This window comes from Mobula birostris, chromosome 1 (genome assembly GCF_030028105.1).
Source record: "Mobula birostris isolate sMobBir1 chromosome 1, sMobBir1.hap1, whole genome shotgun sequence".
NCBI classification, from domain to species: Eukaryota; Metazoa; Chordata; class Chondrichthyes; order Myliobatiformes; family Myliobatidae; genus Mobula; species Mobula birostris.
This window is the reverse complement of record NC_092370.1, coordinates 87,588,746-87,615,842: the sequence shown is the minus strand read 5'-3', so window position 1 is coordinate 87,615,842 and position 27,097 is coordinate 87,588,746. Positions and strand designations below refer to the sequence as shown.

Genomic DNA, 27,097 nt, shown 5'->3' with positions numbered 1-27,097 from the left:
TTGTATTAATGATTGTACTTCCTTATTTGTTTGGATCTGATTCTATTTCAGGGGCTGGTGAATCTGGGAAAAGTACAATTGTCAAGCAAATGCGGATCTTGCACGTGAATGGATTTAATGCAGAGTAAGTCCTGCATGTTGCAAGCTATGGTTAAGGTTGAAAGTGAAGTCGTGTGGGGCCGTGTTGATGGGAAGTCTGGAGATGGTTGTGTGGATGAATGGTTATGCATACCGGCTGGCCAATATGTGTACTGCTGGGGCAGTTTTTGAGAACGCTGTTTTGGTAAGCTGTTTTGCAAGTAGTTATAACTTGTATTGATACTGCAGCAACACTTGCAAGTAGTGACAACTTACCCTTTCCCCATATTTGTGTGTTGCTGTAAATTAATGTGCCTTGTTTCTGCAACTTCGAGAGACCTCTTGTCGCTCAGTTTATTTTAATCATGAGCTGAAAAGAAAGGTATATTTAGCTTGAATAAATCAAGCCATTCTTGTTCATGTTAATACAGAGAGAAGAAGATGAAAGTGCAAGATATTAGGAAAAATATTAAAGATGCCATCGTGGTAAGTGTTTTAATAGTTTACTTGTTCGTTCCAAAAAAACAGCATACTGTTGTGACTGAGCTGGTCTTTTGATTTTTTCATAGGAAAAAAATCCAACTTTGTCACTCAAATAAACTGTCTCAGATTAATGTTCGTAACTGTTTCCTATCCATTTTTAGACAATAGTCTCAGCGATGAGCACTTTAATACCACCAGTCCAATTAGCTAACCCCGAGCACCAGTTTCGATTGGATTATATTAAGAGTATCGCCCTTCTTTCAGACTTTGAATACACACAGGTAAGACTCATTTAGAATTGCTCTCTGAGATGTTTTTGGCAATATTCCTTGCTCTCTGGCTTTCTCCTTGCTGCGCATGCAGGAAAATTAGAAATAATGTTGAAAATGGTGAGAGATGTCTCTCGTTTGTTTCTTGCATTGTGTTCTTGACCAATACTGTTTGCTGTGGAACATGGAGAAGTTAATATGAAATTGGTCATGGTGTCATTGCAGTCAGAGTTGCGAGGAAGCATGCAATAATATATTGTGGTTGAATGCATGCTTCATTCTGCTACACTATAGGCTGCTGTGATCCTGTGTAAGTGCTGATTATTCTGATTTGAAAGACATGACAACAGCAAAAAAAAAAGTGTGTCAGCTGAACTGTCTCCTGTAGTACCTAGCAGATATCGTTGTAGTGTGTCTGTCCAATCTATGAAGACCTCTGGTGATATTCCATTGTTACTGCCATGGGAGTTCCTCATCTACAGTAATTTATAATTAAATTTCAGTATTAATATCTCAATTATTTATCATCAGAGCAGCTTGTATCATTGACATTGGTGGACAGGTGAAACAAAACTGAAATGAAAATGTCCTGTAATTATTTTAGTAAAATTTGCATGTTTATTATTAAGTGTTCCCTTGTTTGTAACAGTGCAAGTTTGTCATAATTCGTAGCCATTACTTTATAATTTGTCATAACTTATTGCAGTCCATTACTTTGCTAAGAGAACGTGCTATGTCTTTTTGTTGGGAGAAATTTCAAATGTAATGAATATTTAAATGAAAATATTAATGGATGAAATGTTTCATTGGATAACCACTATCTGATATTTTTTATTCAGTAATGCTGAGTTTATTTTAATAATGTCCCACTATCTTGAGTTTCATGAGTAAAAGTACCTGCAAACATTAGAAAATATATTTGTATTTAATTTACTGCAGATTGCAGAGACCTCTTTGCAAGTGTATTTCTTTTTAATTTTAAAAAGAAACTTAAGTGCAGACCTCATTGTTAGTTGGTCTTTTCATGTGATTACTTAATCCTGAATTTTCCTCAGTGTAGTCAATTTACTTGATAGAAATCATTAACATTTCTAGAAAAACAAAAATTCCTGACTTTTTATTGTATGATAGTTTTCTAAAACTGTTCCAAAGGAACTTTGTTATTCTTTGATAGTGAAGAACTTCATTTTTCCACTGATAACATATTTAGTGTACCATAACTTTCTTGAGACACATATTTGCCAGGAGACATCCTAGTTGTATTCCGTAGATGGATGGCAATAGTGTGAATTGTGTTGAAGGCAATTAGTTTGTTTCTCTTACTTTATGCGTTTCTATTATTTGAATTCCAGATTCCTCATTTTATTTCCTAAAGCATCTGTCTCCCTCTCCTTTAAGAGACTATTGTGAAATCTAATTCTTGGGCTAAGATATTCTATTAGATATTCTTTGAGGCCTAGGTTGTGTTAATGCTCTACTGAGTGCCTGGGATCATTTTACTACATCAAAGATGATGTATTAATACGAGTTGTTGCTCTAAAATCATTTTATCAAAACATCATGAAGATGTAAAGCACTCCTTGTGATTACTGTAATTTCCTTGTATGTGAGCTACTGAAATGTTATTACATTATCTTTTGCTTTACTGGCATATTGTAGAATTGTTAATGTGCACAGAGAGGCCATTTGACCATTGTGTCCTTGCAGCTCTTCATAGTTAAGACAGTGGTTCTGAAAATTACCCTGAGTGTGTAGTGAGGTTGTAGAAGAATTCTGGTAGAATTGATGGTCATGTGAGTGAGAACTAGGTTACAGCAAATGAGTTTAAGTCAAGTTTATTGTCAGGTACAATGAAAAATTTGTAACAGTATCACAGGCACAGAACAAATAAGCAACATTCACAAGTAACATAAATTTACAAGAAAGAACACAACTAAAAGCCAAAGTCCATTTTGGCGCAGAGTGATAAAAAGCATCAATGTGTTGCTAAACAGTGTTGTGCCAATTGTTTCAAAAGTCAGTTGGTTGAAAGAAAATAGCTGATCTTGAACCTGATGACAGAATAGAATTACTCTGTGGCATGATTCCAGTGGCCTGGATGTCTCTTTAATTGTAATTAGGAAAAAGAGTGTAAAGAGTTAGCTAATGAAAATAAAAAATTAAATGCTGGAAATCTTAATCAAAAGCTGGGAACCCAGCAGGTCAGATTGAACCATGGAAAGAAAAACAGAGATAATATTTCAAGCTGATGAGTACCATAGAAGAGAGAAAGAAGTTAGTATGAAGGTACAGCAAGAGTGGTGGAGCAATGGATAGGAAAAGAGAAATACCCCTTGATAAGGTGAGACCAGGGTTGCCCTGTGGATAAGCAGTCAACATGGTCATCTGGCCAGTGAGCTAATGGGGACAGTTTGGGTGGAAAGGCATCTTCTTTTGTTCATTAAAAACTTGGAAAATGGCAGAGAGAATAAAAGTGAGTTGATATAATCCAACAGAACTGACCAGTTCTGATACCAATGGAGAAAACAAGTGATAGGATTCAATACTGAGTCTAGAGAGTTGCACTGATGGAAGATGAAGTATTGTTCTTTAAGTTTGCACTGGGCATCATTATAATAATGTTGAAAGCCACCGACCAATTGGTCAGAGTGGGAATGCGATGGAGAATTTTTTTTGGGCATGTGCCTTTGTGCATGCGGTCTGTGCGTCTGTGTGTCCGTGCATGTGTCCGCGATGATGTCTTTTTCATGGTTTTTTACAAGGCGTGGAGCGAGAGAGAGACTGTGTGGCGCGCCTCTCCTCACACAGACATTTTCACAGTATTTTCCCTTTATTTTATGAGGTCAAGTTGCAGTTTCGACACTCAGCCTGGCATGGTTGTAAAGCATACTCGGGGGCGGACCCGACTAGTTTCGAACCGGGGAACCTCAGCTCTGGGGTCGGGTCTGGCACCAATGTTGTTGCGCCACCAGCCAGCCCGGGATGGAGAATTAAAATGGCAGGCAATGGGAACCTCAGGATCACCCCTGCAGATAGAATGCAGAGCTGTCATCTAATCTGCAGTTGGTGAATCTATTGCAAGAAAGACACTAGCTTGAATACCGAATACAGTGCACGGGAGTAGAGGGAATGTAAATTAATCCCCACTTCTCGAGGAAGGACTGTTGCATTCTTGGATGAGGGGAATAGAGGAGGTGAAAGCACTTCCAGTAGTTGTATGAGCACATGACATAAAAAGGCAAAAGGCTGGTTTCACCATCTCTTCTGATCTTTCTCTCTCTATTGTCAAATATACCTCCTCAGCAGAGAGCTAATCTGTATTCCTTTCCAATGGCAAAATATCAAATTCTTGAAAGGACCTCTTGTACGATAAGATGGACTCTTAGAGTCAATATATCTTGTTGTGATCTTGCACTTTATCGTGTACCTGCACTGCACCCTTTTGGTCGCTTTTACACTTTATTTTGCACTGTTGTTATTTTACCCTATTCTAGCTCAATGCACTGTGTAATGATCTGATCTATGTGAATAGCATGCAAGCCAAGCTTTTCACTGCATCTTGATGCATGTAACTATAGTAAACCAATACCAGTGCTCCCTTGAAACTCACTGTGATTTTGGTTTCTGCACTCCATTTAACTCACAAAGATTTTGGATCCTTTGATGCGTATTAACTCCCCAGAGCCACTCCCTTTAAACTACCAGGTTCACTGGAAGATTTATTATGATAAAGTGTTGGGTGATTGGTGCTTGGTTTATCATTGTCACATTATCAAGAGAAAGAGTAAAGTATTTGCTTGCATGCCATCCATATCATGCCATATGACATTGAGGTATTACAAAAAGGAACAAAAAAAACAGAAGAACTGGACAGTTTCAGTGAAAATGCAGTGTAGGGAAACAAATAAAGTGCTAGACACACAATGAAGTAGAATCAGAGATCAAAGTTCACATTCAACATTAATAGAAATACCATCCACAAGTTCAGAAGCTGGTACGATCGAACTCGAAAGTTACCAGATTAATGGAATTTTATTGCATTGTGATGCTAAGAATAGTGAAGACTGAGCATCACCCTCCCTTCTTCCAATAAATCTACACAAAACCTCAAGGTGCACATTATGTGCAATAAAATCTTTTGGCTATTATAATGTCCCTTTCAAAATCAAGCCAAGATTCTAAAATTTCAGTGTCATAATGGAAAATAGCAATCACATATTTTCTGTTGATACCACATTTGATTTGTTTGTTTTTGGTCAAAGAATGAAAGGAACAATCATTTAGGAATCTGGGCCAGTGGTACAATTGTCTCGTTTGAACTATGATACAACTATTTTGAAAAACCCTTGACCTGCTTTGAGATCAATAAGTAACCTCAGATATTTTTAACTCGGTTAATTTTAAGAGATTTGTTTCTAATTATAGAATTAATATTAAAACTAACAATGAAAGTGTGTTACCAGTGCAAAGCCCATTAATAGTAACTAGACTGAACTGGCAGTTTTTGATCAACATATTTTTTTTCACATTTCCTTCCTTCCCTTGCAGCACACTAGTAGCCCAGAGGTCAGGAGCCTGCCTGAAACCCCTTCTGTGTTAAATGATACAGAGCAATGATTTACACTAGGGAGAGTGAGAGATGGAATATTCATGCAGAGACCAGAAGACCCAATAGATGCTCAGGGTTTTTTGGGTGTATTGGAAGGAGCTGTACGTCTATTCCATAGTTTGAATGTTCTGTTGTTCCTCTCCATTTTTTACCCTGTTCAATACACATACGGTAGATTGCATTGGTAAAAGCATTAAAGGAAGATTACCTTTAGTTGTCACATGTACATTGAAAAGTACAGTGAAATGTGTCATTTGCATCAACGACCAGCACTGTCAAGGATGTGCTGGGGGCAGCATATAAGAGTTGCCATGATTTCAGGGCCAACATAGCATCCCCAAGCTTACTACCCCTAACTTATATATCTTTGGAATGTGGGAGGAAATGTACACGGTCACAGGGAAAATATACAAACTCCTGGGAATTGAACCACGATCTTCTGATCATTGGAACTTAAAGTGTTACACTAACCACTATGCTGATGTACTATGTAATAATTTACTAATACTGAACTATTTTATTTAGTATCAATAATAATTTTGGGTACGTGCTCAGAATCAGTTTCCTCTTGTATTTTGAATGTGATTTAAGATTCTTGGAGCCCAATTATTTGAAAAGCAAGCTCAAATTTGCTGGTTGTTAATGGGGTGTAGCTGTCATATTCTTCAACGATACTTAGCCCCTCAGAGGAGACTCACATATTTCCTCATTCATTTGGGACATTTACACCAGTGTTTAACTTTAGGCTTACAAGTCATTGGCTCACAGACTGATTGTCCCTGCTCCTCTGAATCATATCAGATTAGTGTGGCCAATCTTTGGCCTAATGATTTTTATTTACAGTAATAAATTACAATAGCATTAACTCCATCAGCAATCTTAAGAAGTACATACATGGTAAATATGGCTGGGTTTTTCACTGATGTAATCATGATCTGGTGGGAGAGTAATCTCCAAATATAAGGTTAAGATTAATGAGTAGTTTTTAAACATACAAGGTTCTGCAGATATCCAGAGTAACACAGCCAAACTAATGGAGGAACTCAACAGGTCAGGTAGCATCTATGGAAAGGAATAAAGAGGCAATATTTCAGACTAATAACTCGGCCATGGACAGCTGTGAAAGGAGAAAGATTGGGCATGGAGCTGGCAAATAGTACCCCATAAGAACCCAGTGATACAGAAATGCCAACAGAAGCTTCAGAGACTTCATCCCTGGGAGAGGAAGGATCTTTGAAGACGGGCTGCACCTGGGGAAAATTCAAAAGACTGGCCCAGGACTGATGACTCTGGCAAGCTGCTGCCGGAGGCCTATGCCCAGTTAGGGTGATGGGCAAAGAAGTAGTAGTAGGTTTGGCTGAGACCTTTCATCTGATGTGAATAGTTTAAAAATGTTTTTTTAGAGTGAATAAATTCATGGCAAGAAGAAGCCACTGTTGGTCTTCTAATCTCACTACACAATGAGACAAATTTATAGTCTTCGCAGAGTAATGCAAAAATGTAATAGTTCATGATGCTTGAATAGGATATGTTCGAGCAGCATCTATGTGCAGTACCGAGAGTCCACAGTCAATGTGAATACGCTCTGCTTCTGCTGTCTTTTCAAGAGTACTGATTGTTGTGACTGACTAAAACTGAGTCACACGGAAGTTGTAACTAGGAAATATATAATCTTTATTTACACAACAAACCTCTGTGTGTGAGAGAGAGAGAGAATCCAAGAGAATCTCTCTCTTTTGACGCAATGTTATACTTTTCAATACAAAGATAATGATAAACGATTAACTATAATTTCAATTGCTATAATCATCTACTTATCTTTAACATTCATAGTATATTCAAACAAATTTAAAGAATTACGTATTTACAGTTTGTAGCCTGGGGAAAAGTACACGGTTAGGACAACAAAGACTCTTTCGGGTTTTGATTTCTTTATCAGTTTTCGATGTTTAAGTGCCATTAGACGGTTGCGAAACAAAGCCAACAAATTTACAACCAGTTCTTGCCGTTACAATCTCAGTTTAACTTTCGATTCCCACCCTTGTGTGTGGACAGAATCGCATATGCAGTATAAAAGTACCAGAACTAATACAGTACAAATACGGTACTGGCATCCTACTTGGATGGTGAGGAACTTTGCCCAAGCCACGCGATCCAGCGTTGAGTCATTCACTCGAGAAAATCTTTCCTCACCATGCCCAGCACACTCTGGGAGAAACCAGATTCCAACGCCCCACCAGTGTCTTCAGCAGAAAGCAAAATGGTCTCCCCACTGTCCCACGAGTGCGTAATGACATCACCATCTCCCTTAAAGGCACAGACAACTATTCTAGCATTACCCGGGTGGATGGCTAAGTACACTTTTAACAATGCTGAATAAGATCTGACGGTCACCCGGTCACATACAATAGTAACACATCCACCTATCAGAGCCCCTTAGCATATTCAAACGGTCGCTTTTTGGTTGGCTGCCTGTGACTGGTGGTGTTCCACAGGTGTTGGTGTTGAGACCGCTCCTTTTCATATTATATGTAAATGATTTGGATGATGGGATTGGTAGCTTTGTAGCTGAGCTGCGGACAATACAAGGATAGGTGGAAGGTCAGTTAGTGTTGAGGAAGCAGGGAGTCTGCAGAAGGGCTTAGACAGATTGAAAGAATGGGCGAAAAAAAGTAACGGATGGCGTATAGTATAGGGAAGTGTATGATTATGCACTTTGGTAGAAGGAATAGAGCAGTAGACTATTTTCTAAGCAGAGAGAAAATTCAAAAATTAGAGGTGCAAGAGGACTTGGGGGTTATTGAGTAGAATTTTCTAAAGGTTAAACTGCAGGTTGAGTCAATGATAAGGAAGGTGAATGCAAGGCAACACATGCAAAATGCTGGACGAACTCAGCAGGTCAAGCAGCATCTATGCATATAAATAAATAGTCAACATTTTGGGCTGGACCCTTTTTCGGGACTGGAAAGTAACAGGGAAGACGCCAGAATAAAAAGGTGGGATGAAAGAAAGGAGGACTAGGTAGAAGCCAGGTGGGTGGGAAAGGTAAAGGGCTGGAGAAGAAGGAATACATTAGGAGGGGAGAGAGGATCATGGGAGAAAGGTAAGAAGGAGAGTCACTGGAGGAGGTGATAGGCAAGTGAAGAGGGAGGCCAGAGTGGGGAATAGAAGAAGAGGGAAGGGGGAGGGGTAAAATTTACCAGAAGGAGAAATTGATGTTCATACTATCAGGTTGGAGACCATCTAGACAGAATATGAGGTGCTGATCCTTCACCCTGAGAGCGGCCTCATCATGGCATAAAAGGAAGCCATGGACCTACATGCCAGAACAGGAATGAGGATATGAATTAAAATGGTTGGCCACCAGGAAATTCCACTCTGGTGGATGGAGCAGAGGTGTTCGTCAAAGCAATCCCCCAGTTTACATCAGGTCTCACCAATGTTTCAGGAGGAGCAGATACAAGACCCCAGCAGATCTGCAGGTGAAGTGTTGCCTCATTTTGAAGCACTTTTTGGGGCCCTGCAGGTGTGTAGCATTTCTCTAGCTTGCAGGGATATGTGCCAGGAGGGAATGGATAGACAAGGGAATCAGGAAGCAAGTGATCCCTGTGGAAAGTGGAGAGAGGTATTGAATTGAACTGACTTTATTTCTTACATCCTTCACATACATGAGGAGTAAAAATCCTTACGTTATGTCTCTGTCTAAAGGTGTAATCATAGTAATTTGTAATATATAGAACAGTCAATGTAACATAGAAATATACTCAAATCAGCGTCAGTTAAGCAGTCTGATGGCCTCGTGGAAGAAACTGTCCCAGAGCCTGTTGGTCCTGGATTTTGTGCTGTGGTATCATCTCCCGGATGTTAGCAGCTGGAATAGATCATGGCTGTGGTGACTTGGGTCCTCAATAATCCTTTGGGCCCTTTTTTCACACCTGCCTTTGTAGATGTCCTGAATCATGGGAAGTTCACAACTGCAGATTCGCTGGGCTGTCCGCACCACTCTCTGCAGAGTCTGCAATTAAGGGAGGTACAGTTCCCATACCAGGCAGTGGTGCAGCCAGTCAGGATGCTCTCAATTGTGCCCGAGTAGAAAGTTCTTAGGATTTGGGCCCCATACTAAGCTTACTCAACCATCTGAGGTGAAAGAGGTGCTGTTGTGCCTTTTTCACCACACAACTGGTGTGTATGGATCATGTGAGGTCCTTGGTGATGTGGATGCCAAGGAACTTAAAGCTGTTTACTCTCTCAAACCCAGATCCATTGATGTCAATAGGGCAATTGATGCCCGTCTCCATTCCTCCTGTAATCCACAAACAGCTCCTTTGTTTTTGTGACATTGAGGGAGAGGTTGTTTTCCTGACACCAGTGTGTCAGAGAGATGACGAGATGACTTCTTCCCTGTAAGCCACCTCGTTACTGTTTGAGATTAGGCCAGTCAATGTAGTGTCGTCGGCAAATTTAATTAGTAATTAGAGCTTTGGGTGGCGACAGAGTCATGGGTATGCAAAGAGTAAAGGAGGGGACTTAGTACAGAGTGCTGAGGGGCTCCTGTGTTTAAAGATGTGTTTGGTGGTGGGATCCCATTGAAGATGGCGGAAGTTGCAAACAATGATATGCTGGATGCGGAGGCTCATGGAGTGGTAGGTTGAAGACAAGAGAAACTCAATCCATGTTAAGGCAGTAGAAAGATGGGGTGAGCACAGTGAGGCAAATGCAATGTTAGCATTCATTTTGAGAGAACTAGAATATAACAGTAAGGATGTAATGCTGAAGCTTTATAAGGCATTGGTCAAACCACGTGGAATATTGTGAGTGGTTTTGGGCCCCGTACCTCAGAAAAGATCTGATGTTGAAGAGGAGGTTCACAAGAATGTTTCCAGGAATGAAAGGGTTAACATGATGAGCATTTGATGTGCCTCTGCCTGTACTCACTGGAGCTTAGAAGAATGAGAGGAGGAACTGATTGAAACCTATTGAATATTGAAAGACCTAGATAGAGGGGATGTGGGGAGGATGCTTCCTATAGTGGATGAATCTTGGACCAGAGGGCCCAGCCTCAGAATAGAGGGAGATCCATTTAGGACAGAGATGATGAAGAATTTCTTTAGCCAAAGGGTAGTGAATCTGTGGAATTCATTGGCACAAATGACTGTGGAGGCAAAGTGATTGAGTATATTTAAAGTAGAGATTCTTGATTAGTCAGGGCATCAAAGGCTATGGGGAGTAGGCAGGAGAATGGGGCTGAGAGTGGTAATAAATGAACCACAATGGAAAGGTGGAGCAGATTCGATGGGCCGAATTGCCTAATTCTCTGTTCCTATGTCTTATGGTTCCAAAAGGCAGAATATACCCCTTTTGTTACAGTGTTGAGACATATATACAATTAATCAGAAGGTTAAGTGACAAAACAGACTTGTCCTGATCTGTGCATCTGTGATCTGGCAGGGATACATGTTAACAATGTGCTAAAGCAGGAACACTTATTTGTTGTCTTCCCTTATGTAGTTTCAATGGGGAAGAAAGCCACAAAGTATCAGCTGGAAGTTAAATTGTGCACAGGTTTTATTTCCTAAAGTGTGGTTCTCATTTTAGTTCATCCATAATTATGCTATCCTTAAAGTCATAACTCTGGAATGATCCCTGACATTGACAAAAGAAAAATAAGGGGAAGAGTAGGAAAATGGAGCTTATAGTGCAGTTGTTTTTCTGACCTTCAGATTTGTTCTCCCTACAGTAAAGTTCAAGTCATTTATGTGTAACCAGAAAATCAATGATCCTAAAACTGACCCCAGGGCATCAGAACTACAAACCACTGATAAGCATTTGCATTTGCTGCCTCTTGTCACATAATGCTGATCATTGGCACACGCGTTTATTTTCTGAACTAAGGTATTTAATGAGGTACTTTATCAAAAGCCTTCTGGAAGTCCATCTGAACACCATCTCCTGCACGGTCTTCATCAACCCTTTCTAGTAATGGACAGTTTCTGTGGCACTACCCCAAAGGAAGATTTTCAAATTGCTTTATGATTTTGTTTGAGCCATATAGTTATACAGCACAGAAACAAGCCCTCCACCCAGTGAGGCTGTGCTGCTCATGAAACACCCATTTATGCTAATCCTGATATTGTTCTCCCCTCATTCCCATCAACTGCCCGGTATTCTACTGCTCAACTGCACATTAGGAACAGTTATCCCACCAACCCACATGTCTTTGTTATGCGGGAAGAAACCAGAACATTTGGGCTAAGCTCCTAGTCACGGGGCCGAAATGCAGACTCCAACAGTCATCACTGGAGGTCGGGATTGAACACGGGTGACTGGAGCAGCGAGGGAGCTGTGTTTCATTGCTGCAATCATGCTGTCCGCAAACTTCTTTAACGTGGCAATTCCAACGCAAAACACTAATTAGAGCCTGAATTGAAGATGGGCTGTGTTCTGAGTGTCAAGGTACATTAAATTATGCCCTCAAGCACATGCCTGTTTTTTTTTGTTTGCATTTGCTTTGTGAAGTTCCACTGAAGCTTGGAGAAACAAATTGTTATTGCAATGAGTGACAGAGTTCTATAGCATGGAATCAGACCCATCAGCACAGCTTGTCCATGTTGATCAAGGCGCCTACCTCAGCTAGTCCCAGTCTATGATTTTATAAGCCACTAGAAGGTCACCTGTGTGCCTTCTTCATTCCAGGTGAAGCAGTCCCTGCTTGTCCAGTCATTCTTTATAACCGAAGTTCTCCAGTCCCAGCAACATTTTTTGGGTATTGTTTCATCACCCTCTAACCGTGGATGCCCAAGGTCAGTACTTGGCTTTTTGGCCCTTGTGTGTCAAATCAAGCAAGACAACGGATTTTTGATGGAATTGTTCATTATTTCAGAATCAGGTTTATTGACTGTTGAGGGCCCCAAATGTTCTTCCAGGTGAGGAAACACTTTACCTGCAAATGTGTTGAGGTCGTCTACTGTACCTGGTGCTCCCGATGTGGGCTCCTCTACTTTGCTGAGACCCAACTTAAATTGGGGACAACTTCGTCGAGCACCTCCACTCCATGTACAAAAAGAGGAATTTCCAAGTGGCCGACCATTTTAATTCCTATCCCCTTCCCTATCCCTACCCTTCCTGTCGGTCCATGGCCTCCTCTACTACCGCAATGAGGCCACTCAGGTTGGGGGAACACCACCTCATATTCCATCTGGGTAGCTTTCTACCTGATGGCATGAACATCGATTTCTCCAACTTCTGGTAACTTTTCTTCCTCCACCCCCCCCCCCATTCTCCTCTTTCTCCTCTTCTCACCTGCCTTCCACCTTCCCTTGGTGCCCCTCCTCCTTCCCTCTGTCCCACAATTCTTTTCTCCTCCCCTTTCAAATTCTTCCCGCTCTTTTCCTTTTCCACCTATCACCTCCCAGCTTCTGGGTTCATTCCCCCTCCCTCACCCACCAACCTTCCCGCTCAACCAGGCTTCACCCAACCTTTACAGTCCTGATGAAGGGTCTCAGTCCAAATCGTCGACTTTTTATTCCTTTCCGTAACTGCTGTTTGACCTGCTGAATTTCTCCAGCTTTTTGTATGTTTTTCTCTGGATTTCCAGCATCTGCAGAGTCTCTTGTGTCCATAGCCAGCTGTACAGTGCAGGCATTAATCATTATAAGTCACAATAATAAAAAAAACTGGTAGTCCAAAAGTGGAATAGTGAGGTGATGTTTATGAGTTCACAGACTATTCAGAAATCTGAAAGCAAGGGGAAGAGGCAATTCCTAAAACATTGAGTCTGCATCGTCAGGCTCCTGTACCTCCTCCCTGTTGGTAGTTTAGCGAAAAGGCCATGTCCCAGATAGTGACAGTCCTTAATGATGGATGCCGCTTTCTTGAAGCACCGACCTAGGAAGATGTCTTCTAGTGGGGAAGCTTGTGTCAATGATGGAGCTCTCTGAGTCTACAGTCCTACGCATTGCCGCCTCCATACCAGAAGGTGATGCAAGTAGTCGGAATCCTCTCCATCTTGCATCTGTGAGAATTTGCTACAGTCTTTGTCATACCAAGTCTCTTCAAACTCCTTATGAGATATAGCCGCTGGCATGTTTCCGTCTTGACTGTATCACTATGGTGGGCCCAGGATAGATCCTGAGATGTTGAGACTCAGGAACTTGAAGCTGCTCACCTGTTCCACTGCTGACCACTCAATGAGGAATGATGCATGTTCTTCCAGTTTCCCCTTCCTGAAGTCCATAATTAATCCTTTGGTCTTATTGACATTGAATGCAAGATTGTTATTGTGACACCACTCAAACAACCAGTCTTTGGATGCAGTGATCCTGGTCCCATACAAGTTGGTATCACAAGGAGCCTTTCAGCCCCTTTTCTGTAAGATCGTAGATGATGAGACTGCAACATCAAATCTGTGTTCCTGCTAACCCAGAGCATCCTATCGCTGTCAGCCTAAATTGTTGCTTACACCTGGTTACTCTGGTTGTCAAGGGCCTGGTCTGCCTCCCTCAAGTCTAGATTCAAGGTAACGAGGCCTCAGGAGGCCCACCCCTAGAATGCTGCTATCCGTATAGGATGTCCTGATGAAGGGTCGCCCGAAACGGCGACCCTTTATTTTATATAGGTACTGCCAGACCTGATGAGCTCCAGCAGTTTGTGTGTGTTACTCTGGATAGCTAGCATCTGCAGAATTTGTGTTTAAAATTAAAGTAAATTATTTAAAAACTTACTGTACACTTTAAACATTTAAAACATTTTATTTTGATAGAAGCAGTCGAACAGCAGGCCCTTCAGCCCATTGAGTCTGCGTGACCATCAGCAATCCACTTGCACACCCTACATTAATCTCATTTTTAAAACATCCCCACGTTCCCATGAGCTCCCTCCAGATTCTAGCACTTACCTACACCCTAGGTGCAATTGATAGTAGCTAATTAACCCTTCATTCCCATATCTTTGGGTGTGGAAGGAAACTGAAACAGCCAGAGGCAGGCTACACACCACAGGGAAACGCAGATGGTATCTGAGGTCAGTATCATACCCAGGTTGTTGGGACTGTGAGCCAGTGGCTCTACTAGCTACACCACTATACTATCCTGCACCTGTATATAAGCTAAATACGTCAAATTAGCAGGAAAACGTATATTTTGTAGATAAAAATGTTGAGGGAAAGGATTATTTCAGATTTTGTTTTGTGCAGTAGGGAAGGGTTAACTGATGGACCTGTTGAGGCCTTCAGAGAAGAGGGATCGTAATATGATAGAATTTTACAGTAAGTTTGAAAATGGTGCATTTCAATCCAAAACTAGTCCCTGAAACCTAAATAAAGAAAAATAGGGAGGGATGAAATGAATGTAGGCTGTTGACAGGGATTTTCTGTTTAAAGGTATGAATGTGGACTGAAAATAGCTAGCATTTAAGGAATTGATGCATAATTTGCAGGAAAAAAAATTTACTGATCCTAAAACCAGCAGGGAAAGTGGGTCCATTTGTCACTGATAGAAGCAGCTGAAGAAATTGCTAAATTCTATGAAGTTTATTAAAGACCCAGAAATAGAAGTTGGCAAATGAAGACCAAGAAATTGAAAAGAAAGGCAAGGCAGAGTATGAGAATAAACTAGCAATATAAAAACAGACAGTAAGCACTTTTGTAGGTATGCCTCCTTCTAGGACAGTTCCTTAAAAGTTTTTTTTCCCTAATCTGATGTTATGGCTTCTGAAGTGACTAATCATTGCATTGTCAGAATCTCAGTCTCTCCAAAGGTCAGGCAACAAAATAGTTAGTACTGTATTGGTTTACTGTCATCACACACGCTCAGATACGGTAAAAAGCTTTGTTTTATGTGCCATCCAGACACACAATTCTGTTGAGCTAGTAAAAAGAAAAACAGAATGTAGACTAGTGTTAGAGTTGTAGAGAAAGTACAGTGCAGGCAGACAGATAAAGTGGACTGAGAAAGAGCTCTTTTAGTGTATGAAAAGTCTATTCAAGATTGTGGTAGAAGCCGTCCTTGAGCCTGCTCTTACATACTCTCAAGCACTCATATTTTCTGCCTGACCAAAAGGAAGAATAGAGAATGACTAGGGAGGGAAGGATCCGATTTATAATTGGCTGCTTTCCTGAGGTATCAGGTGGGTGAATGGGTGCGAGACGGTGCTTACGGTGGTAGGGGTACACTGTCTCACGCCCACTCGATGGCATGCAAAACAAAGCTTCTCACTTTATCTCGGTACACGTGGCAACAGTAAAGCCAATGCATTTTCTCAAGTTTGTTAATTCGATCCTGAATGTTTCCTCTTTGGCCAGGAGTGCACAAGGACGTGAGCTATAAGGAGAGGCTAGACTACTGGTCATTTGGTCTGGTACATTCGAGGCTGAGGGGAGACCTGATAGAAGTTTATAGGATCATGAAAGGCTCAGACAGGATGAAGTTTCTTTTGCCCCAGGGTCAAAGTGTCTAATACTACATTCAGTGGCCACTTTATTAGGTACACCTGCTCATTAATGCAGATATGTACTCAGCTAATTCAGCGCATTAAAGCATGCAGGCATGGTCGCAGTGGTTGCCAATCTGTTTCCATGGACCAGTGCCTGCTTAATGGCATTGGGCCATGGCATGAAGAAGGGTGGGAACCTTTGACAACAGACTTAGTTGTTGTTCAAGCAAAAATATCAGAATAGCAAAGAAATGTGACCTAAGGAACTTTGACCATGGAATAATTGTTGATGCCAGACAGGGTGGTTTGAGAATCTCAGAAACTGCTGATCTCCTGGGATTCAAATGCACAGCAGTCTCTAGAGCTTACAGAGAATGGTGTGAAAAATAAAAAAAAAACATCCAATGAGCAGTAATTCTATGGGTGAAAACTGTTCATGAGAGAGGTCTGAGGAGAATGGCCAGTCTGCTTCAAGCTGACAGGAAAGTGACATTAACTCAAGCAACCACGAGTTTCAACAGTAGTGTGCAGAAGAGCATCTCTGAACACACAACACATCGAACCTTGAAGTGGATGGGCTACAGCAGCAGAAGACCACAAACGCACATTCGGTGGCCACTTTATTTGATACAGGAAGTACCTAATAAAATGGCCACTGTGTAGGTTACGTGTGTAAGAGTTCAGAGGAAAAAGTCTGCAGATGCTGGAAATCAAAGTAAACACACAAAATGCTGGAGTTCTGAATGAAGGCCTGATGAAGGATCTCAGCCTGAAATGTTGACTGTTTACTCTTTTCCATAGATGCTGCCAGGAGTTCAGCATTTTGTGTGTATTAGTTCAGAGGAGATGTGGGGGGTTGGGGGGGGGGTTGTATTTGTTTTAAATCAGAAAGTGGTGAGTGCCTGGAATGTGCTGTGGGGGTGGGGTGCATTGGAGGTAGATAGGGTAAGTGGTGTATAAGAAGGTCTTGGGCACATGACTATTCTGAAAATAGAGGGATATGGACCATGTGCAGGCAGAAGAGGTCAGGCATCATTAGCTTAATTAGCTTGTCACAACTGACTCATAGAACTGTACAGGACAGGATCCTCGCTGTACTGTTGTTAATGTGCTGTACATTTCCATGAGTCAGCCAGGATCCCTCGCTTATTGAAAGAAACTCTGAGCACATCTTTAACTTTCTCTGCTTTGTAAGCTCTTCCCACAATAGGCTGGTGTAGCTGACTAAAAGCCATGAGGACCACAGTACTGGGTATGTTGGCCAGTGAGAGGACATTAATGTTGATTCACTACCCTTCTGAATTTGGTTGATTGTTGGGGAACAACAATTATGGTATGTTTCCAGAAGCTAGAGATACCAGTGGGAAGTGGTCCTGGTCTCAGAAGCATGATGGTATCTGTAAAGAGAAACATTGGTAGAGGTAAATACGAATTGCTTATAGGCAGAGAAATTCATAATGAGAAGTTCAAGTTCATGTTGAAGTTTATTGCCATCTGACTGTGCGTATAGAGAAAACAAACAAAACAATGTTCCCCTGAACCACAGTGCACCCACAAGACATATCACACACAGCACATAAAACAGAATATTACCATAAATACAGTAAGTTTGTAAAATGTAATTCAAAAATGCATGTAGCAATGCACAGCACAGGTAAAAAGTAAACAGTGCAGTAAACGGCTCGCAGTCCTAGTGATGAGACCTGAGTGGTGGCAGGGTAATCGGTAGTCTCTCAGGCTGAGGGAAGCAGCTGTTACCTGGTCTGGCAGTCCTAGTCCTGATTCTGCTGTATCATCTGCCTGATGGTAGAGGTTGTGGGATGAGTGGTAGGATCCTCAGTACTACAGGCCCTTCATTGGTAACGCTCCCAGTAAATGTCACAAATAGTAAGGAGGGAGACTCCAATGATCCTCTCAAGGTCTTCACCATCCTCAAAGCGGTGCGATGCTTTGCAATTTCCGTACCAAGCAATGCTGCTCCTGTTGAAAGTTGCTAGGGTGGCAGAGAGACTTGCATGCCTCAGTCTCCTTAGAAAGTGTAGCCACTGTTGTGAGGCGTTTGTTGCAAGTTAATGAAGTGAACAATTTTGTGTGTTTTAAAAAGCTGGAAAAACACGATAACCAGTTGTCTAGTGGGATAGACTGAGGGATATGATTATTAATTTAAAAAGGCTAGGGAAGATTAGTGGACAATAAATCCCAAGGACCATCCCAGAGTTTTGAAAGAGATTGCTAGAGCGATAGTAAATACACTGGTAATCATCTTCCAAAAGTTCTGCAAATTTCAGAATCATTCCTGTGGATTGGGATAGCAAATGTGACTCCACTAATTAAGAAAGAGAAAATGGGGAGTTAGCAACCTATTGATCTAATGCACGTGTGATGCTGCTGCAAATAAGTGTTTCATTGTATCCACATATGACAATAAACTCTACATTCACAGTGAAGCAACTTTACTCACCTAGTTTCTTTTATTCGGGTGGGTTTGTGGCTGGCAAGACCTTATTGAATGGTGTGGCTTGTGAGGCCTCTTCTGAAAGCAGGTGACAGCCTACTGGGTCTGGAGTCAGGTTTAGGCCAGACAGGGTAAGGACAACAAATTTCGACTGCTGCATGACATCAGCAAGCCATTTGTGGTTTTGTTTACCTACTGCCATTACTGATCCCAGATTTAATTCCCGACAGACAGCCAATGTGGAATTTGAAGCCCTGTCTCCAATTCATTAATTCAGGGACCTGCATTTTAAAAGTGCAGTTGCAGTCACTTTGAACATTGTGTTTTCATTTAGATTTCTGCATCTACCACATTCTGATTTCTAATTCAAGTTTTTACAGTTATGAATAGAGGAATTAATGTTCAATGACTTAGATGGTTGCAAAACGGTCAGCACATTTTTGATGCTCAGTGGGGGAAGAATCTCGTAGGTAAACCCAGGATGGGTGTTGGACGGTGAGAGTATCTTGACAGCCATTGCACTGTAGAAACTTTTCAACAAACACTTAGGAAGATGCCTTGATCCCTAAAGATTGTAGCTGGTGTTTTACACAAGGCGTGGAGCAGTTTCTGGTACAGCATAGAACCTCTCTGTAAATAAATTCAGCAGCTCGTCACATTGATACCTGAACATTTGTTTTCAGTATCATGTGTTTTTAATCTTTGCTTGCAAAACATTCTTGAGTGTGAACCAGTAGTTTAGTTTTTGAGACCATAGAGGACACAGTTCTCAACCTGCTAGAGCAGTGGGACCTGAGTCACACAGGGTTTGTGTAGGACAGACCCTTCAATAAGACCTATAGCACTGGAAAATCTGGCATTTGCTACCCATTACTTTTAATTTAAAAAATAAACTTTAATTATAAAATATCTATACAAAAAGAAAAAAGGTGCAAAATTCTTTACATTCTTAGTGTTCATTTGATCAATACATTCAATATTTTCAACCTTAGTGCCATTGGCACTCCTTTGCTACCCATTTTTATATCAAGATAAACTTTATACATAATAAAAATACTTCTAAGAATGAACAGTGCAATGCCTTTCATTCTTACATTCATAGTCTGTGTGGTAGGAGGTGTTCTGTTACATTACTGCTGCCACTCGTGGCCCCCTGGGGTGAATACACTACAACATTCCCCGCCACTCCCTGTCCAGTAGTGGAAGAGCCCAATACAGTCATCCTCTCCCACCGAGCCCCTGCCCATTGCTACCCATCCATTACTAAACTGAACAACTTGTATGGTCATCTCGAAAAACGGTTGAGCAGCTGACAATCACCGCACACTAGAGTTACATTTAGATCAGGTTGGGTAAGGGTGTGAAATTTCCTTCACAAAAAGACTTTCGGGGGGGAAAAAATCCCAAGTTTCCTGTCAACTGTTGATAATTTTCAGGGCTACAGAAAGGAAGAGGGTTCAAGATGGAGGAGGGTGTTCTATCAGAGCCTGGCATGGAACCTGTAAACTGATTGACTCATAACTATTAAGTGATTCTGTGGTAAGACTGGATTTTGAATTGCATCAGACAAGACCGGCAGACAGTAATGCTGTGTTAACTCAAGCCTTGGATGTTGCAAATTGCATTGGTTCAATGAATATTGTTGCAGTTGTATTTTATAGTTTGGAAATGGTGCTACTAAGTTTTGCATAGTGAACTCTCGGAAAGTACAATGTGGCCATTACCAGATTTATTTCACTTTGCTCTTGGCTGAGTGACAGGGATTAATTCCCTTGCAACCAAACACAGGATTTACAATAATATTCTGCATCAATATCCAGACGGTTTGTGCTGTATGTCAATTTACGCTGTACTACAAGATCCAAGACCAGTGTGTCAACAGGCTGGAAGCAGCAGTTCACACTTGCAAATGAGGTTTATTGATGCAAATGTGAAACTGTCTGTGGCATTGTGTCCCTTCGTGGTTGTTTAGAGTTGTATGCATGTCTTTTGAAAGTGGGTTGAATTTTATATAGCCCTGTTTGGATATAGTTACATTTACACACTTGTTTGACTTTGTCCATGTGTATTTCATTACATAACTGTGTTTCATTATATGTAAAGAGTCTTTTATACACCTGGAATGTTTTATTCAGTCATTTAAAATTATCCCATTTTTAGTAACACTGTATTTAAAATTTTTAAGGAACTTGTATAATCTTCCTAAAGAGTGGGGGTTTGTGAAGAAACAGAAGTTTGTTGGTTTCAGGTCTCACGACATTCTTGGCATGCTGAGGGGAGCACTGCACAGCTGGATGAGACTTGAACCCTTTTTTACCTCCTCAAGTAGCTTGGTAAAGCAAAAGACATGTAGCCACCAAAACTGTACCAACATAGTGACAGATATCTGTACATCAGTACTGTATCCTTGTGCTCTGTAGTTATAGACATATGCCCCTTATACTTTTCTCTGCGTTGTGCTGTTTTAGACAGTACATACTCGTATTATACCTCAGTGTTGTGCTATGATAATCTTTTAACCCACTGACATTGTACCCCAATGTCATACATAGAGCTGCACCCAGTAATACTTAATCATTTTCATTCAGTGAAAACGTTTGAGCGTACTAATGCTGCAACTAACTTAATACATCTGTAGTTTTTTGCCCTGCGGGGTGCTGTCCCAGTATGGTACAAAATAGACCTCTGCACCAATACAGAAGCAAACAGTTGCACAATGATAGAACTCTACCTACTAGTACAGTAACCAATTATTATACAGGATCAGATTTCTATCCACCCATAATGTACCAGTTTTACAGTGACCGACTCGTACCCACCAGTAAACTACATCTGGTGTTGGTCCCAGAGGGAGGGGAAAATTGCTGATCCAGTTTCAGAGTTGAATGACTGATACACCAAGAGTTCAAGTTAGCTGAAGATGTATAATTCAATATTGCACTGGAAGGCTGCAACATACTCGGACATATGTGACGTGCTGTTCCTCAAGCTTGTGTCGGATCACACTGTGACACTGCAAGACATCACAGACTTGTAGGAATGGGATGAGAATTAGAAATACAAACAATAGGTAGCCCAGAGTTGCCCTGCCAAACAGAACACGGACGCTCCACAATACAGTCACTCAGGCTGTGTGTGCTTTCTCCACTGTACACACGACCACTTGGTGAACACCAAATGCAGTAGAGTAGGTTGGAGGATGTTCAAGTGCTTCACCACTTCTCCTGGAATGATGGTTGGAAGGGAAGAAGTAAAAGGACAAGTGTTGCAAGAGAATGTCCTATAAGAAGTTGGGTGGTTGGCAGCAAAGGAGACCAAGGAATCGGTAAGGGAACATTCCCTGCAAAATGCTGACGAGGAAATTATGAATGGTGGTGGAATCTCTGTGAAGGTGGCAGAAATTGTGGAGGATGTTCTGCTGAATTCTGTTTGGGTGGAAGGTGAGGACTGGAGAAACTATATCCTTCTGTCTCAGGAGAAGCGGGTGAGAACAGAGACATGGAAAATGGACAAGCCATTCAAGGGCTTTGTTAGCATTGGTCGCGGTTCAGGAAGGAAAATATTTCAGAGGCAGCTGCATGGAAATTCTCAGCAGAGCAAACACTGAGTCAGGAACTGGCAGAATGGAAGAAGGATGAGATGAGGAGCAGTTGAGATAGCTGTGGGAGTCAATAGACTTGTACGGATGTTCATAGCTAGCCTATCTCTTGAGAAAGACGGATCCAGAAAAGTAAAGGAAGAGTCAGAGATTGACCACGTGAAGGTCTGGGTAGGTGGAAATGGCAACTAGAGTAAATAAAATTTTGAGCTCCGTGTGAGTACAGGAGGTAGCACCAGTGCAGTCAATGATGCACTGGATTGCCTTAATTTAAGATTTTTCTCTCCTTCATATTCCTCTGTCTCAGAGCAGAGGATGTACCCAGTCTGACCTACCAGTCATATTTTCTTGCTCTGCATTTCACAGCTCCCACAGTTCTTTGGTCTGTGTTCTCACCCCCTCGCTGTTCCCATTCGCTCACTAACCAGGTAAACCTTGTTTACAGCTGATCTCCATGGTTACCCCACTTTATCCCATCAGCGACATCCCCCCCTGCAGCTTGACAGCTTCTTTTATATCCCTTTCAGTTTTGAGACACCCTTTTCCTGAAACATTGGTTCCTTTTCTCTTTCCACAAACGGAGCCTGACTTGCTGAGTATCTCCGGCATTTTTGGTCCTTCAAGTCAGGTATGTGACACAATGCCAGAAAGGGGAACCCGTATTTGGAAGCACTGGGTGGTGTCATCGATCACTGATTCAATTTGTACCTGTCCCTCTTCACACAAGTATATTTGTTAACTTGTTGTCCATGATAAATTAACCAACAGGGAAAAATCATTAAACATTGGAATGATTCATGGTTGGCAGTTTTACATGTCATAAAGCTGTTTGCCATCTCCCTCCCACCTCCCAAATGAAACAAATCTCCAATCCATTCCGAATTTGTCTTCACAGATGGAGCTACTTGGGCAAGAGTCCCAGGTTCTCGTAATGCTGACCTGGCACTTCTGGACAGATTCACAGTTTGTCCCAAGCTCCCATCACTTTCACCCAGTTAATTCAACCCTGCCAGATGACCTGTGTTTCTCCACACACTCTGTGGCCTTCTGATGCTTAAGGAATAAAGTATCACTTAGATTTAGGTGGTGAGAGCTCAGATAAAGATTCAGGTTCACTGGATGACGTAGACAAATCCCAGTCTCTGTCCCTATCACTACTGAGACCCAACCTGCTCAGTCTCTCTCCATAACTCAGTACCCTGAGTCCCTCCAATATCCTTGTAAATCTCCTCAGCACTCTTTCCAGCTGAATGGCACCTTTCCAACAGCAAGGTGACCAAAACTGAACCGAGCATTCCAAATGCCAGCCTCATTAATATCTTGTACAATTCAGAATCAATTACCAGGTTTATTGTCACTGACTTGTGTGATGTTTGTTGCTTTGCAGCAGAAGTACCATATAAAGACATAAAATTACTACAGGTTACAAAAAATAATGAGTGCCCAATAAAGGAATGACATAGCAGTATTGATGGGATCATGGACCATGCAGAAGTCTGATAGTGGAGGGGAATATGTTCTGAATTGCTGAGTCTGGGTCTGCAACGTATCATCCAACTTCTGTACTCAGTGCCTGACTGATGAAGCCATCATGCCAGAAATTGCCTTCACCACCTTGTCTCCGTGTGACACCACTTTCAGGGACCAGTGTACTCCTAGTTCCCCCTGTTCCACAACACTCCCCAGGGCCCTATTGTTCACTGTGAAAGTTCTACCCCTATTTGCCTTCCCAAAATGCAGCACCTCTTCTGCAGACTCTTTACAGGAAGAGCTTCATGTCTGACCACACCTGGAGTACTGTATGCAGTTCCAACCACTGCACTATACAAATACTGTGGTTGTGCTGAAGAGGGTGCAGAGATTTACCAAGATGTTGGTTGGGACGGAAGGTTTCAACTATGAAAAGAGACACTGAAAGCCAGTCTTTGCTTTCCTTGGAGAGGAGAGGGGTAAAGGGGGAAAGTGACTGAGATACTCAAAATTATGTGGGACATAAGAGTGAGAAACATTCTTTCTTCAGCAGAGATGTCTAGAACGAGAGGAGAAAGATTTAATGTGAGGGGTAGGAGACTTAGAAGGGATTTGAGGAAGAAGTTTTCACTCAGGGTGGTTAGAATCTGGAATGGCTTGCTTTGGAAGAGATACAGGAGCTTGAAGGCTGAACTACCGGAGTCAGAACTACTTCTCCCCCACTGCGGTCAGACCTCTGAACCAATCACCGTATTCAAACCTTTAATTCTACTTCTCTCAGTTATTCCATTGGCACTTTTTGCACCTAATGCAGTTTCCACAATTCTACTTTGCACCATTCTGATGTTTTGTTTTGTATTTATTATTACCACGTCTGCTGTTTACTCTGAGTTTCACACGAGGAATGTCATTGCATCCTAGAGCGTATATGGCAATAAACTAATCTGATCTGACCTGAGGTGGCGGCAGAGATTATCACAACATCTACTAAGTATTTAGATGAGTACTTCAGATGCCATGGCATAGAATGCCGAAGCCTGAGTAATGGGATCGGTATGAATGGGTATTTGATGGCCTGCATGGGCACTGGGTATGACGTTTTGAAGAAGACAATAGACAATAGGTGGAGGAGTAGGCCATTCGGCCCTTCGAACCAGCACCACCATTCACTGTGATCATGGCTGATCATCCACAATCAGTATCCGGTTCCTGCCTTATCCCCATAACCTTTGATTCCGCTATTTTAAGAGCTCTATCCATCTCCTTCTTGAAAGCATCCAGAGACTTGGCCTCCACAGCCTTCTGGGGCAGAGCATTCCATACATCTACCACTCTCTGGGTGAAAAAGTTTTTCCTCAACTCCATTCTAAATGGTCTACCCCTTATTCTTAAACAGTGGCCTCTGGTTCTGCACTCACCCATCAGTGGAAACATGCTTCCTGCCTCCAGCGTGTCCAATCCCTTAATAATCTTATGTGTTTCAATAAGATCCCCTCTCAGCCCTCTAAATCCCAGAGTATACAAGCCCAGTCGCTCCAAGCTTTCGACATATGACAGTCCCGCCATCCCGGGAATTAACCTTGTGAACCTACGCTGCACTCCCTCAATAGCAAGAATGTCCTTTCTCAAATTTGGAGACCAAAACTGCACACAGTACTCCAGGTATGGTCTCACCAGGGCCCTGTACAGCTGCAGAAGGACCTGTTTGCTCTTATACTCAATTCCCCTTGTTATGAAGGCCAGCATGCCATTAGCTTTCTTCACAGCCTGCTGTACTTGCATGCTTGCTTTCAGTGACTAATGTACAAGAACACCTAGATCTCGATGTACTTCCCCTTTTCCTAACTTGACTCCATTTAGATAATATTCTGCCTTCCTGTTCTTACTACCAAAGTGGATAACCTCACATTTATCCACATTAAACTGCATCTGCCATGCATCTGCCCACTCACCCAGCCTGTCCAAGTCACCCTGCATTCTGATAACATCCTCCTCATATTTCACACTGCCACCCAGTTTTGTGTCATCGGCAAATTTGCTAATGTTACTTTTAAGTCCCTCATCTAAATCATTAATATATATTGTAAACACTGCGGTCCCAGCACTGAACCCTGCGGTACCCCACTAGTCACCCCCTGCCATTCCGAAAGGGACCCGTTAATCGCTACTCTTTGTTTTCTGTCAGCCAGCCAATTTTCAATCCATGTCAGTACTCTGCCCCCAATACCATGTGCCCTAATTTTGCCCACTAATCTCCTACGTGGGACTTTATCAAAGGCTTTCTGAAAGTCCAGGTACACTACATCCACTGGCTCTCCCTTGTCCATTTTCATAGTTACATCCTTAAAAAGTTCCAGAAGATTAGTCAAGCACGATTTCCCCTTCGTAAATCCATACTGACTTGGACCAATCCTGTTACTACTATCCAGGTGTGTCGTAATTTCATCTTTTATAATTGACTCTAGCATCTTTCCCACCACCAACGTCAGGCTAACCGGCCTATAATTCCCTGTTTTCTTTCTTCCTCCCTTCTTGAAGAGAGGGACAACATTAGCTGCCCTCGAATCCACAGGAACTGATCCTGAAACTATAGAACATTGGAAAATGATTACCAATGCGTCCACGATTTCTAAAGCCACCTCCTTAAGTACCTTGGGATGCAGACCATCAGGTCCCGGGGACTGATCAGCCTTCAGACCCAACAGCCTATCCAACACCATTTCCTGCCTAATATAAATTTCCTTCAGTTCATCCATTACCCTAGGTTCTTTGGCCACTATTATATCTGGGAGATTGTTTTGTGTCTTCCCTAGTGAAGACAGATCCAAAGTACCTGTTCAATTCGTCTGCCATTTCCTTGTTCCCCATAATAAATTCACCTGTTTCTGTCTTCAGGGGCCCAATTTTGGTCTTAACTATTTTTTTTCTTTTCACATGCCTAAAGAATCTTTTACTATCCTCCTTTATATTCTTGGCTAGTTTACCTTCGTACCTCATTTTTTCTCCGCATATTGCCTTCTTAGTTACCTCCTGTTGCTCTTTAAAAGTTTCCCAATCCTCCGGCTTCCCGCTCATCTTTGCTATGTTATATTTCTTCTCTTTTATTTTTATACTGTCCATTACTTCCCTTGTCAGTCATGGCCTCCCCTTACTCCCCTTAGAATCTTTCTTCCTCTTTGGAATGAACTGATCCTGCACCTTCCGCGTTATTCGCAGAAACACTTGCCATTGCTGTTCCACTGTCATCCCTGCTAGGGTATTGTTCCATTGAAGGAGGTGGACCAACCCAGTGCAGAGAGTGTTCAACTCCATATAATACTGATGATGCTGGAAAGCTGAAATATAACAGAAATGGAAGCACTGAGCAGGTCAGGCAGCATCTGTGTGAAAGAGACGCTGTTCATGTTTCAGGTCTGAGATCTTCCCTTTATTCTTCACATCTCTCCATCTCCTTGTCTGCTGAAAACTATTGATTCCTTTCACCCTCCCCCCAATTCTGATAAAAGGTCTATGATCTAAACTATTAACTCTTCCTCTTCCTACAGATGCTACCCAGTCTGCTGAGTGTAACCAACATTTCAGGTTTCACTCTGGTTGTTTCAGAGTTTCAGAGAATATCTATTTCTTTATTCCCCAATTCCAGTTTTAGTTAATTACTTGTACTTAAATTTGTGGCTGCCATGGGGGAGGGGGGGATTTGAGCGCAT

The 27,097-nt window shown here is 41.8% G+C and overlaps 1 protein-coding gene across 4 annotated transcripts in view; it reads left to right on the top strand.

Moving 5' to 3' along the window:
- LOC140198013 (guanine nucleotide-binding protein G(s) subunit alpha-like) overlaps positions 1-27,097 on the top strand; it is a 385,133-nt gene that overhangs the window by 120,086 nt on the left and 237,950 nt on the right. For all 4 annotated transcript variants that reach the window (XM_072258809.1, XM_072258820.1, XM_072258837.1 and 1 more), the window contains exons 2-4: positions 52-124; positions 510-564; positions 723-842. In XM_072258809.1, the coding sequence (XP_072114910.1) occupies positions 52-124; positions 510-564; positions 723-842 (248 nt within the window). The remainder of the gene's footprint in view (positions 1-51; positions 125-509; positions 565-722; positions 843-27,097) is intronic.